The sequence below is a fragment of the Hyperoodon ampullatus genome (assembly GCF_949752795.1).
Source record: "Hyperoodon ampullatus genome assembly, chromosome: 6".
NCBI classification, from domain to species: domain Eukaryota; kingdom Metazoa; phylum Chordata; class Mammalia; order Artiodactyla; family Ziphiidae; genus Hyperoodon; species Hyperoodon ampullatus.
This window is the reverse complement of record NC_136919.1, coordinates 45,393,299-45,407,789: the sequence shown is the minus strand read 5'-3', so window position 1 is coordinate 45,407,789 and position 14,491 is coordinate 45,393,299. Positions and strand designations below refer to the sequence as shown.

The 14,491-nt window shown below is 50.8% G+C and overlaps 1 protein-coding gene across 1 annotated transcript; it reads right to left on the bottom strand.

The window, feature by feature from the left end:
• Nucleotides 1-2,483: 2,483 nt before the first annotated feature.
• Nucleotides 2,484-3,515, bottom strand: LOC307055219 (uncharacterized protein; the record flags this gene model as incomplete). The annotated part of the gene is made up of 4 exons (XM_079707250.1): nt 3,447-3,515; nt 3,074-3,141; nt 2,764-2,823; nt 2,484-2,640 (listed from the first exon to the last, which is right to left on the bottom strand). Exons 2-4 carry the CDS (start codon nt 3,136-3,138, stop codon nt 2,484-2,486), a joined length of 282 nt encoding a protein of 93 aa, XP_079563376.1. The 5' UTR covers nt 3,139-3,141; nt 3,447-3,515.
• Between the last annotated feature and the right edge of the window lie 10,976 nt (nt 3,516-14,491).

The following is a 14,491-nucleotide window of genomic DNA, read 5'->3' as shown; positions in this document are numbered from 1 at the left end:
TTCCTGCCCTAGCCTGCTTGTCTTATCAGGAAAAATGGATGGGAATGGCTCCCTAAAGCAGGCCCTTCTGACTGAGGAGGAGTCTTGCCTGGGCCAGTCACATTCAGAGTGAGAAGCTGGGAGAAGGCCCTTTATGGTGGTAATGGGTTGCCTTGGGGATACTGAGGTGTGGGTTGCTTTCCCCAGGAAGATGAGATAGGGAGGAAGAATGGGGTGGATAAGGAGGGCAGATGAGGGAAGATAAAAGTTCTTTGGTGCCAGGTTGCTGCTGTCCAACAGGTAAGAGACCCAAGAAATCTTACGTTCCTGTTTTTGCCTAGTCCTGTCCCAGACATGCCAGCGTCTTACCAGCAGGGGCCTGGGGTTTCCAGCCCCTGGCTTATTGAGACATCAGATTCAGGAGCTCAGTTATCTCTCCTTTGTTCTATTCAAATGCCAGTTTCTCTCTATTGTGGGCCTGGAAGAAACCCCCCCTCCCAACCCCTACACACTCTGCATCCCATCCTCTTGCTAAAGCCCCAACCTCCCTTTACCTTCCTGTCCCTTCTTTTTAAATCCCATATCCAGCCCTCACCCCCTCTTCCCCTAGCCACCCCCCTCCCCACCCAATGCAAAACTATTCCTTATCTTCCTCCTCCTGTCCTTTCCAGGAAGCTGGGGACAGCCTAGGGTGGGGGCAAGCTGCTAAGTTTAGTGCCCCTGGCACCCTGAAGAATTTCCCACTCCTGGTCTGGAGATTTGAACCCTCCTGTCCTGCTCTATATTTTAAACATAAACTGATCATCACCCAATAATCCAGCCCTTATCTGGTTGTTGCAGGGGTGCCTTCTGCAACCTTCTGCTCCGTCACCAGCTACCCTCTATGGGGCAGGCCTACTTCTGGGACGGGGACTCACACCTCCCTGGGCATCTTTCTGCTGCAGGGCGGCTGCAACAATCAGGAGCGACCCTAAGCTCGGAGAGTAGGGACTAATCCCCCTCCCAGGCTGAACAACTCGAGCTTCTCCCGCTCCTGTCCAGGGTAAGGCTTGGGGGCTCCTTCCCTGGAGTTTGTCTTATGGATACTCAGGAAATCTGAGTATCCTGAGGGATTCTGAGGTGTAGGCCCAGGGCTGGACAGGGTACTCTTTTGTCAGGGTTCTCGATATAGACACTGTGAGGAAATGCCTCAAGAGCCTGGGTCCATTCTTGAAGGTGGCCACAACCCAGAGGTCACTCATCTTGAATTTCTAGTACCAGAGGCCTTAGGGTCTCTCACCCACCCTCCAGTCTGGACTTGTACCCCAGAGCTCGGGTGCACCCACTGAAGCATCATCATCTAGTCACAAATCTTCAGCTGGCTGGCTATCACACACTTTGGAGTCTTTCCTGGACCAGTCAATCCAGAGGCCTGGGAAGGAAGAAACAAATTCTTCCAGGTATGCACCCATCTCTCCCCTTTGGCTTCTCCAAAGATAGGGCCAAGTCTTTTTCCCAGCTACAACCTGCTATGGCAGGGTCAGCATCAGGCTGGAAGTTAGCTCTGACCCCACCCACAAACTGGTCTGTCCCTTTAACTTAATTCTGTGGTGTCCTCCCTGGTGCTGGGGCCAGTCCCTAACTGAAAGCAGACCTACTAGGAGTCCCTGACCCTTCATCACTTCAGTAGCTAGTGGGTTTCAGCCCAACTCGGTGACAAGACAGAAAGGAAGGGTAGGGAGCAGTGGCCCTTGGGTTCTCCTAGGGAGGTTACACTTCGGGGGGCTGATGCCAAGTATCTATGTACCTTTTTTTTTTTTTTTTTGGCTGCGCCGTGCGGCACGCAGGATCTTAATTCCCCAACCAGGGATCGAACCCATGCCCCCTGCAGTGGGAGCATGGAGTCTTATCCACTGGACCATCAGGGAAGTCCCTGATGCCAAGTATCTTTAAACTTGGGATCCAACTGAAGGAGCCAGAAGCTGGGGTGTTAACTGTAGGAAAGACCTCCAACAGTTCTCAGTCATTCCCCCCTATGGCAGGCCGAGGGTGGCAGCTTCTAGGAATCTTTCCCTCCTCTCACAGCCTACTTCCTACAACTATGGGCTTAAAATATTTTAGATCCACTCCCAGGAGGAGAAGATTCTTCAGGCACCTGGCAAAGTCCTGTCTAGGAGGAAGGTGGCAGCAGAGAGCTGGGATTGTGAGCATTTATGGATGTGGGGACAAGGCTGGGAGGAAGATAAAGCCAGGATTATTTAGCTCCCTCCATACAGGCCACTCACAGAGATGAGTGTGTGTGTGGTGGGACGGGGGGCTTAGGTGGTGGAAGGCAATCACTGGTAGTAAGGGGAGGCCTGACTCTGATGAGGGGCCCTTAGGAATAATGGGAGCCTGGACACGGATGGACACCCTATCAGGGAGAGAGGCCCTGTCAATTCGGAAGCAGCCGGCATGGAGAGGAGCTCCCAGCCCGAATGGCAGCAGCGGCGGCAGAATCAGGAGGGCAGGACGGTGGCTTCGGTTTAAATCTTTAATGCACCAGCTGGCTGGGCAGTGGCAGCGGGGGTGCGGCGGGGGAGGTTGCGACCGGAGCGCTGGGGAGCAGTGCCCAGTCCGCTTGACAAACAGCTCATCAGGCCCCGCAGAGGCTCCAGCTTCTGCTCGCGAGGGTGCGCTGAGCTGTGGGGCGACCCGACACAGGCATGAGGCGGGGCGGGGGCTCCCGGCTTCCCCGCGATCGGTTCTCCCGGACTGAGCCTCGTCCATGCCCCGGGCGGGTCCGCGGTATCGCAACCCCCTCACCTCCGCTCCCTCCACCACATGCGCAGCCAGGGGAAAAAGTAGAAACAGCCCCAGTAGATCCTGCAAAGAGAAGGCAGAGCCGGGCGGGGCGGGGCGGGGCTGACCCCACCGACTCCGCCCCTTGGACGCTTCGCCCCTCTCGTGGAAGGCTCCGCCCAGCCCTTTAGAGGCGGTTCCTCCAGCCCACGCCCCCTAAGAGGCCCCACCCCTCCCGCTTCTCCCGCCCCAGAGAACTCGCGCCCTCCCCGCCCCTTCCCCACCACCCCGGAGCGGTTAGGTTCCTCCTCCGCAGAACCCCGCCTCCACTCACTCCTCCTCAGCCTCCAGCGTCACCTCGTATCTCCTCAATCCCGACATGTCCTGGGTTCCGAACATCTCCTAGGGAGCGGCATGATTGGATCAAGGATTCCCCAAATCCTTGGGAGGATCCCCTTCTCTGTCATTCTCTGGACCAGTCTGACTTGTTCTCGGGTAATATGAGACATGTGCCCCCGGGAAGACTCCGTTGCCACATCGGGACAGGGTTGGATTGAAGATTTGGGAGGCACTAGACGTTAAGGGGTTGGGTGGTCGGGCACCTCGGGGGCATGGGGCATTTAGGGGGTTAGAGCCAAAGGCCTTCGAGGTCATGGGGCTGGGATATTTGGGGCCCCGGGTGAGGATTTTCGGGGATTGGGGGTCACCTGGATGGGGGTTGAGGGGTCGGCACAGCCTAAATGCCCACCCTCTCTGGCTCCACCCTGGAAACAGGCCGGTACGTTACGTCACAAGGACCGTCACGCACTAGGGGTGGGGCTTATTAGGGGTGGGCCTATTACCCGGAAGGGGCGGAGCCAGGGCATTTCTTCAGAGGAGTCGTAGTCCAGAAGGCGGAGCCAGAGCCTATCAATAAAGGGGTGGGGTTAGGGCTTATTACTAAGAGGCAGGGCACGGACCCTCTTTTATAAGGGTGGAGTCAGATTTCGGAGCTGCACCCTGGGAAGACGGAGACCTCAGCACCAGGCAGCAAGAAAAGAGCTTTGGGACGCTGTCCAGTACTGTTTTGCCAATCCCCTCTCCTCTCTGTCTTCTTGGCTTCTGCTCTGACAGTTACCTTTCTTGTCTGCCCCATTCTATTTTTATGATTCTGGGCAGAGGAGGAATAGGGCTCCAGAGAGGGCCCAGTCTAGACAGGCCAGGCTATGGGAATACTTGTTGGCTGAGTGGCCTTGGCCAAGTCACTTCATGGTTAGAGGGTCACAGCCCTTCCTCTCTGAGCTGAGAGCTCCTTTCATGTGATTTTTGTTCCTGCAGTCACTAATCAACAAATATTTATCGAGTGACTACTATGTGCCGGGTGATGTGCTTGGGCATGAGGATACAGCAGAGAAGACAGGCACAGATTCTGCCCTCAGAGAGCTTGTCATCTGGGTTGGAGCGGGGAGGGGAATCAAAAGAGACAATAAGATCGCTACAATAGACGAAGCTGACTGGCTGGGGGCAGTAGAGGGTGCTTTGGTAAAGCCAAGAAAGAGCAATTAACCCAGTGTGGGAGGTTGGAAATAGCTGCCCTATTTGGTCTGGGGAGGGGGGAAGGGAGCCTTGTGGCTGGATGGTATGGGAGAGAATGACCAGAAATGAGTGAAGTAAAAGTTCCCTCAGGCTGAAGTGTGGAGAATGGATTCACCTATCCTCTTCCCACCATCCCACACTCTTTTCCCCTCTCATACCTATCTTCCCCTGCCTGGGCTACATACAGACAGGTGACAGACAGATCCACGGATGCCAGTGGGAAGCATTGCAGTCTGGGCATGGAGAAGCTGTGCTTCCACCGCACTCACCCTCACTTACACTCACACTCACAGTGACACTCCTGCCCTGCTGCAGCTAGGTCAAGTCTGGTGCACGGGAACAGGAGGCCTGGTCCCCAGGGCTTCAGTAATTCACATCCCTTCACTCAGATGCAGGGCTCTGTCTGTTGTATACTAAAGAATTTGGCTTTTGTCCCTGTTCCTGAGAGGGAGACTCTAAATCTTTGGAATATCTCAAGTAATACGAGTGTCTTTGTTATCTATGAGCCCCTTGGGTCACACCTGAGTTGATGCTAAGAGATGAGGTGACTTGGGATGAGGCCTGGTCAGCAGAAAGACCAACCATATCATTGCAGAATTGGGGCTTTGAGCCAATCCGTCAGAGGAGATCGAGTCATGTTGCCAACAATTCATTCATGCCTATGTATGAAATCTCAGTAAAAACTCTGGACACCAAAGCTCATGGAACTTCCTGGTTGGTGAACACATTGATGTACTGGGAGGGTGACATGCCCTTTGTGTCTCCATGGGGAGAGAGCATGGGAGCTCTGCACTGAGACCCTCCTTGTGTGTCTTTTCATTTGGATGTTCCTGATATATATACTTTATAAAAAACTAGTTGTCAGTATGGCACTTCTGAGTTCTGTGAGTCATTCTAGTGAACTATTGGACCTGAGGGGGGTTTGAAGACCTCTGGACTTGTAGCTAGTTAGGCAGAAATGCAGGTGGCCTGGGGACCCCACTTGTGACTGGCATCTCAAGTGGGGGCAGGTTTGTTGGGACTGTGTCCTTAAACCTGTGGAGTCTAACTCTAGCTCTGGGTAGTTAGTGTCTGAATTGAATTGCAGTACATGAGTTGGTAGCAGAATACCTTTCCACTGAGCGCACTCCCCACTGTCTCCATCTATCTGGAACCTTTTCTCCCTTTCATAACTCCTTAGTAGCCTCCCTGTCCCCATTTCCCACTCTTCGTCTTTAGCTCTGAGAACCTCAGCACTCAACATTTTGGACAAGGGAAGAGGGTTGCATTGTCCCTGTTAGGGGAGGGTTTGCAGTGTCGTCCCCTTGAAGGCATTTGAACATCAGTTTCAAGGCTAGGGGTCAGAGCTTGGTTCAGGATTAGAGGTCAGAGCAATATGGTTGGGGGCGCCCTCTTTCCCAGGTTTCTCCTCACTCCCACCTCTTCTCTGTGGTCCTAAGACTACTGGAGTGGGAAAGATGGGACCCAGCTGGTCCCCCAGATTCCCTGAGGACAATGGCAAGTAGCAGGGTAAGACTGGGGAAGATCTCCTCCCAGGTCTCCATAGGCCTATCACAGTGGCTACACATCCCTCATCTGAGACCTACTCCTCTCTTCGACAAGCAGGGCTAAAGGGAAAGTTCTTTGGAAGCAGGTCCAGCTCCCATATCTCACATCTCGGGACTCTAGGGCTTCACCCTCCTGGCCCAGCCAGTACTGTCCCTCTCCCCCATTATTTTCCTGTGCCCCAAACTGAGTCAGAGAATTATCGATAGCATGAGGGGAACCTGGCTTAGAACACCCCCTTCTGCCATGCCTTCCCTATCCTGGGAATTGAGAGGGGATTTCTGAGGAGAGGGGCTGGTTAGCTCCCAGGGACACAAGGAAACTAGAGATGAGGGAGGGGAGCAAGTATTTCCCCCACCTGATGAGAGGGACCCAAGAGACAGAGACCAGAGGAGGAGACCTCTCAGGAGACACCAATTGTAGAGTGCTATTCTGTTTCCCATTCCCAGCCCTAGAGCATATGATGTGACAAACTTAACTGTGAGCCCTTTTTTGTCTACCTTATCTTTCCATCATCCATCCATCCATTTATCAATTGATCGATCCATCCATCCATGTGTCCATTTGTCTCCCCATCTTTGTCTCTTCATTGGTCCATTCTCCCATCTTTCCTTTCATCTATCTTTTCACATCTTCCTCTTCATTTATTCATCTGTATGTTTAACCGTTAGCTGTCTATTTAATGCATCCATTCATCTATTTATCAGTTATGGTAATAATGAACATTTGTTGATACTTAAGTGCCATGCACCATGCTAAATGCTCTAAAATTATTTTCTCATGACAAATCTATGAAGTAGAATGCTGTGAGTGATGTTTTTGTTCATGCAGACACTTTTTTATACTCCTTTTCCTGGTTCCTTTAGGGAAGTTCTCTCTCACTTCACGTGGTCTTGGTGGCTGTGTTCACCATAGTGATCTAATCAGAGTACTCCATTCCCTGGCCACTGTAATATATTGAAGAACTGAGTATGTGTCACAAGCACAGTTCAAAGCTTTTCATGAGCTTTGATGTTAGGAGAAAGAGGCCCTCTGTTTTGGATCACTCACTATACAAATGTGGACTTGAGGCTTCCAGTGGTCATATTTTCTGCTGCTAGAAGATCACCTGTCTATAACAGGAATGAGGCCTCCACATAAAAAAAATTAGAGAGAAGTCGGGGCTTCCCTGGTGGCGCAGTGGTTGAGAGTCCGCTTGCCGATGCCGGGGACGCGGGTTCGTGCCCCGGTCCGGGAAGATCCCACATGCCGTGGAGCGGCTGGGCCCGTGAGCCATGGCCGCTGAACCTGCGTGTCCGGAGCCTGTGCTCCGCAACGGGAGAGGCCACAGCAGTGAGAGGCCCGCGTACCGCAAAAAAAAAAAAGAATTAGAGAGAAGTCAAGTTAAAAGATGGAGATAACATCATTTGAATCCCTGGGCCCAACCAGTGCTGAAGTAGACCAAATCTTAATCTAGTTATGTGATATGACAAATTTAACTTTTTGCTTAAGGTACTTTAAGTTGGGTTTTTGTCACTTGCGATAGAAAGAGCCCTAGATAATGATCATTGTATTATTATCCCCATTTTACAGATGAGGAAGCTAAGATCCAGAAAGATTAATTTACCCAATGTTTCACCGCTTATAAATGGCAGAACATTGGTACATATTTGGAGCAAAACTCTGATATATTACCCATATATGTCTGTCCATCTGTTGGTTCAGTCCATCCATCTATCCATCCATCCCAGTTATTTATTTATCTGACCATCCTTCAATGCTAAGGCACCAAAGGCAATAAGACTTGCCAACTCCAATTTGAGGCTGGGTTTGGATCAGAGGTTAGCAAACTTTTTTGTTAAAGGTTCAGCTAGTAAATAAGGTTTTGCAGGCCATACTGTCTCTGTAGTCACTTCTCAGCTTTGTTGTTGTAGCCCCAAAGCAGCCATAGACAATATGTAAATGAACAGGCATGGCTATATTCCAATAAAGTTTTATTTACAAAAACAGGCAGCAGGCTGGCTGGGCCATAGTTTGCCAATCACTGATCTGGATCAGTGGGGAAGACATATACGTTCTGTCATTGTTGGGAACATGAGTAGGGAATGGAAACGTACATTCCTTGCATTTGCCATTACTAATGTAGTGGAAACAACAGGGTTTTTATACTCAAACTCTTGTATTTGAATCCAGTTTTAGAACCCTGGACAGTCGAGGGAACAGGATCTGTAAAATGGGAATAATGTGTATCTTGTGAGGTAGTCCATGTGCCTGACTCACAGTGGGTGCATTCAGTGGTAGTTAGGGCCATCCCCTATTCTCATTCATCACCTCCCATATATTACCAACATCAGGAGGCCTCTCTCTTTTTAGGATGTCCTGGGATGCAGTGAGGATAGTTCAATCTGGCTTTCTGAGTTCAGGAGCCCAACTTCTAAGAATGCGCTTTCATACAAGTTATATAGATTAAGCTCTTGCAAACTCCAAATTTCTCTTTTTAGTAGCTCTACCCCAACTCTTGTCAGTACTGTTCCACAACTGTAACCACTCAAGTGCCCAGCAAAACAAAAGGCTCTCTAGTCAACAGGCCCCATTAGACTGAGAGGCAGTTTAGATACCTTCTTTTATTAAGTCCACCATTCATGATATTACCCTGTTCTCCAGGTGGCTTTTTAACTTATTTATTCCAAACAAATACTCTTCTCTAGGAGGAAAGATTGTGTCCATATGTGTCTTTGTGTCTGTGTGCCCATGACGGTTTGTGTGTAATTGTGTATGTGTGTCTATATGTCCCCTTGTGTCCATACTGTGATTATATGCTTAAATGTCTGTGGTGTGTCCTTGGTAGATGTGAATGGTTGGCTGTGTGATTGATTATATGCCTGTGTATGTGTGTGTGGGTATGGACATATGTATGTGGGTAAGGGTGTCCCCACTTTTGTGTTTGTGTGTATATGTGTGTTCTGTTTAATCCATCCCATTGTGGCTCTCAACCTCACAAGGCCTGCAGGGGGCATCCAGTGCATAGGGAAAGGGGATGCGAGTCCCCTGGCCTGTGCTCCAACCTCATCGGGCCTGCAGAGGGCATCTAGTGCCTAGAGAAAAATGGATTGTGTGGCCTGTGGAAGTGGGGCTCTGGTCTGAGGAGCCTGGGCTCTGTTATTCCAGAAAGGAGCTGGAAATGAGCAAGAAGCCTGATGACTCAGCTTCTGAAAGTCCCTGATCCTAGGAGGGGGTCTGCTTCACCCTGCAAATCCTTCTCCAAACCCTCTGTCCACATCCAGAGGGTCCCGGCCCAGCCTGCAGGGCAGAGCTTGTCCCTTTAGTCCAGGTGTGGGTAGGATATTGCACAGCACTTCTGGAGGTGACTGGACATCAGGATGGGGGGAAGTCTTGGGCAATAGTACACCCTCCTTCTCTGCCTCCTGCCCTCAGCAGCTTGAAGGACTGCCTCAGCCACTGCCAGGATTTCCTGAACACCCCCTCTCCTTCATTTTCTGCAGTTTGGGCCACTCTGGGCCCCAGGATTTCTGGGCCTGGACTGAGCTTTCTCAGGAGACGTGCAGGAAGCAAGGGCCTCTGAAACCAAGCAGAAGGTGACCTGTGTCGCAGGTGATGAGCCTGGGGGGTAGGGGGGCCAGAGGGAAGGCAAGGGAGGCTCCATGTAACAGGGAGCTCTGCAGAGCCTTGAGGATGGGTGAGGCAGGAGGTAGGACATTCCAGGTGGAATGAACAGCAAGCACAGAGGCTCAGGAGGGACAGGGCTTTGTGATTAATCCTGATGTGGGTGAGGCAGCGGAAGGCAAGTGGTGTGAGAAGCTATGTATGTGGGGGTAATCCCTGGGTACTTGGGGCACCTCCTGGTGTTGCCATGCCCAGTGGTCAAAGTTCATGGAAGACCCCTGTAACCTTAATCAGGCAGGACCATCCGGGACCAGTATTCCCTAGGCATGAAGGTTTGGGTCCCTTAGCAGGCATAGAATGTCAACCAGCTGAAGTGCCAGTTGGAGGTAAAGGGAATGAATCATAGAGGAAGTGTGGCAAACAGAATTTAAGATCCCTCCCTCATGGTGTGCATGTCCTGTATCATCTTGCTTTGAGGGGATCCCCTTGGCCTTCTGGCCTGTGAATATGGTGGAATATCAGTGATGTGGTTAGGTTATGCTATATGGCAAAAATGAAGGGGCTTTGCAGATGTAATTAAGGATGCAAAATCAGTTGACTTTGAGTTAGTCGAAAAGGAGATTACCCTGGGTGGGCCTGACCTAATCAGGTGAGCCCTTTAAAAAAGTGTCTAGGGCTAAGAAATAAAAAGCAGCAGCAGATGCTCTCATGTTGCCCTTGGAGAAGCAAACTGCCACGTTGCGAAGAGGGCCATGGAGCAGGGAGTTGCAGGAAGCTCTAGGAACTCAGGGCTTCAGTTCTAAAACCACAACTGTCAACACCCAGTGAATTTGGAAGAGGACTCAGAGCCTGAGATGAGATGGCAGCCTGGCTGACACCTGAGATTAGCCTGGTGAGGCCCTGAGCAGAGGACCCAGTTAACCTGTACCCAGACTGTTGACCCACAGAAACTGTGAGATAATAAATTTGGATTGTTCGAAGCTGCTGAATTTGTGGTGATTTGTTACACAGCAATAGAAAACTAATATAAGAAAGAAGTAATAAATTCTAGTTAAGCCCCAGGACTAGTTTCAGAACTACTGACTACAGCTTTTATTCATATTTCCTTCCTGGCTCTGAAATGTCTCCATTTCTTTAACTGACTCCTCTTTTCTTTCATCCTCCTTTATTCCATTCTTGAATATAGGTTGTTGTGGACATATTACTACTACTCACCAAGATTCTGGTTTGCTTCTCCTCCTGGCAGTTGCCCCCTTGAAGTTAAACATGGAGGTATGACCCACTTTGGCCAATGAAATGCATGCAGAAATGGAATGTGCCATTTGTGGATAGAAGCATTTAAGGAAGGGTTCCCCTTGCTGTCTTGCCTGGCTGGAGTCATCATGGAAACATGTGTTGAGATGAAAGAACATGCCAAGAGATCAAAGCAGCCTGGAATGTTGAGCCACCACATGGAGTACAGCTGTGCTAGAGATTGCCTAGACCCACAGCAGGCTTGGTATGTGTGCAGCATAGAATTTTGTTGTGTTCAGCCACTCAGATTTAGGTGTCGTTATTGCAGCATCACCCAACCTATCCTGACCAATCAGGTGTGCTGCTGGTGGTCACCAGGTGTTGTAGAATAGAGAGATGAGATTACAACAAAACTAGAGGAGAAATGGATGTCATTCTAAGTTCTTGGATTTAGATTTGGCTTTTGCTATGGGCTGAACTGTGTCCCCTAGAATTCATATGTTGAAGACCTAACCCTCAATGTGACTGTATCTAGAGATAGGGTATTTAGGAAGTAATTTAGGTTAAATGAGATCATAAGGGTAGGGCTCTAGTCTTATAGGACTGTGGCCTTCAAAGAAGAGGAAGAGAGAGAGAGATCTCTGCCATGTGAGGACCTAGTAAGAAGGTGGTCATCTACATGCCAGGAAGAGAGCTCTCAATAGAAACTTACCATGCTGGCACCTTGATGTTGAACTTCTAACCTCCAGAACTGTGAGAAAATAAATTTCTGTTGTTTAAGCCACTCAGTCCATGGTATTTTATTATGGCAGCCCAAGCTAAGACAGGTGTGGTAATTGCTAAGGCTCTGAAGAGTCTCTTTTTGGGGAGCAGTGAATCTTTTTGGTTTTATAAACAAAAGTGATCTTATGTTAGGTGACACCCTTAAAATGTTAAGTCTAGGGTTTGGTAAGAAGGATGCATGTTGATGTTGGACAGCCGTAGGGTGGACTATCAAGGTACTTATCTTTTTTTTCACTGCCCACAATCTTAACCCCTTTCTGTGTTTGAGGAATTTCCTATTATATTAGTCTTAACTTACCAGTAGATCTTGCCTTCCATCGTAGAATCCCCAAAGGATTACATTCAGCTCCCTGAATCCCAAGAAAATATCTGTCTTGCTTACTATTGTACCATCAGCACCCAGAACAGTGTCTGGCGTGAATAACTATTTCTGGGTTCCAGACAGTGATGTAGCATCACTTTAGACACAAGGGTTTGCCAGGGCGGGGACTCTATGTCATGGCAGCCCTAAGACCACTGGAGACCCTGTGTTAACAGATGCTCTGACGCTTAGGGCTGCCATGCCAAGAGGTGCCATTTACATAGACTACATGGAGAATGGTGTTCCTGGAGTGGTGTGTCGCTGCTGTCCTGCCTGACAGGCTTGGGTGTTCCTGACAGTGATAGGATTTCCCAAGAGGAATGGTGGCCTGATAGTAATGGGGGGACCTTGACATGAATGGGGCTCCTGTCAGCAGTGGGGACACCGATAGGTGTTGGGATGTCCTGCCAGGATTCCTGAATTGATGGAGAGCTTTACAGTGTTGGGTCCCTAGTAGGAAGGGGTGTCTTCCTCTTGGGGGAGGACCCTTGAAATGATGGTCTGACAGGTATGAGGTCGGTAAGGTGATTGAGGTTTTGATGGTAATGAGCCCAGGTTTCCAGTGAGTGCGATTCTGAGATCCAGAACTCTGGGGGGGTGGGGGGGTGGGGGGGTCCTGTTGTCTGATAGGGCAGTGTCAAAGCTGCTGGGGTTACAGCCATCCTACTTCGGCCGGGTTGGAGCCCAGGGCAGCTCAGGTCTTATGCTTCCCCTCTGAAGCATGGAAGAATCAAAGGTCCTAGGAATAGAAGTGGGCTGGGAGGTCTGACTCCCCCATCTACTCTGATCCTCAGAGGTTCCACCCCATGCTTGGCCCCTCAGGAGATGGAAGCAGCCCTCAGAAGCGGGTCCTTCAGGATCTGATCCCACCCTTGCAGTCCCCAGAAGCTCTGCCCTACAGGGGCCCCAGCCAGGCTGGCTCAAGGCCCCCTGAGAGGCCCACTCCTTCCAGAAGTCCCGCCCACAGAACCCCTAGTCCTTCCCCTATCCCTACCCTCCAGATCCCAACCCTGCCCTCCATTCCTCCTTTCCTTTCAACATTACCAGGTCCTGGCCTCTGCTATTCCCCTGGGAATGGAGGTAAGAAGGTGGGCATAGTTGTAGGCTGAGCCCCTTCTCCTCTGTTCCACTCCTGGAAAAACTGAGGCCTGAGCAGACCTTGAGAACCTGTGCCCACTTCCTCCTGGAGGCTCTGGGGAAGCAGGCTCCCCTTCTGCTGGAGAGGCTGGCCCAGGAGGCCTCCAAGGGGCATATCTGTGTCTGAGCTCAAGCACTGGGGTCCTGCCTGAGACCTTCAGCTCCTTCTCTTGTTTTTTTTTTTTTTGCGGTACGTGGGCCTCTCACTGTTGTGGCCTCTCCCGTTGCGGAGCACAGGCTCCGGACGCGCAGGCTCAGCGGCCATGGCTCACGGGCCCAGCCGCTCCGTGGCATGTGGGATCTTCCCGGACCAGGGCACGAACTCGTGTCCCCTGCATCGGCAGGCGGACTCTCAACCACTGCGCCACCAGGGAAGCCCCCTTCTCTTGTTTTTTTCCCAGCTCTTCCTAGGAAGCCAAGCCTTTCTACCCCATCTGGACATCCCAGCCCCCAGCCCTCAGCCTAAGTGCTACCCGTCAGGCAGACGGGCTGCAGTCTCAGCTTTGCCACTCACCAGTTGAGTGGACTTGGGAGATCACTCTACCTCTCTGTGCCTCAATTTCCTCATACATAGAATGGGACCCCCACCTCATAGGGTTGTTTGAGGATGCAATGATAATGCACATAAAGGACTCAGCTTAGAGCCTGGCACATGGTCAGCATCTCAAAGGAACGGTTTTCCCTGTTCTCTGAGGGCCACTTCCTCAGACCTGCACCTGCTGTACTATTTCCCATTTTTATTTAGGAGGTGGATCGACTCAGAGAGGTGGTATGTGTGGTAGCTAAGAGTCAGATTCTGGGGCCCGTCTGCACAGCCAGGACCCCCAGCTCTGCCACTTTACCGGCCATCCAGCCTGGGTAAGTCATTTAACCTCTGCACCTCAGTTTCCTCAGCTGCAACATAAGAATGATAATAGTGCTTAAAGCAGTGCCCAGCACCTAGTAAGCACTAGTGGTGATAGAGCTAGTACTACAGAACCAAGTCCTCCCACGTGGACAGAGTCTCAGGGGCCATCACGAAAGTTCTCTGACCAGAAAAGTGCCTCTTTCTACTGACAGAGGGCCTCTTGGAGGAAACTCCCCACTTGGGAGTCCTGCTCCCTTGTGAAGCTCTCATTCCCAAGGTTTTCTGGCTGTTTCTGAGTTTCCCGGAGGCCGGAGAAGGGAGTATGTGGTGGAGGCTTGCCGAGAAATTGAACATGAGATGATGAAAATCTGATCAAAACCGTATGGAGCTGGCTCTGACCAAACACTTAGCCATGTAACCGAGACAGCCCCCACCCCGAGAACTGGATGTGCTCCAGGTGTGAGCGGTGCTGGGGTAATCGTGGGAAAGGGTCATGTTCAATTCCATTTTCTGTTACTCAGATGTGTACTAGGCCTTGTTCTGTGCCAGGCCCTGGGCAGAGCAATGTTGGCAATGGTAGTTCCCTGGGAACTCTATCAGGGAGCCTTTTTTTTTTTTTGGGCCGAGAGGTTTGTGTGATCTCAGTTCCCCGACCAGGGATTGAATTG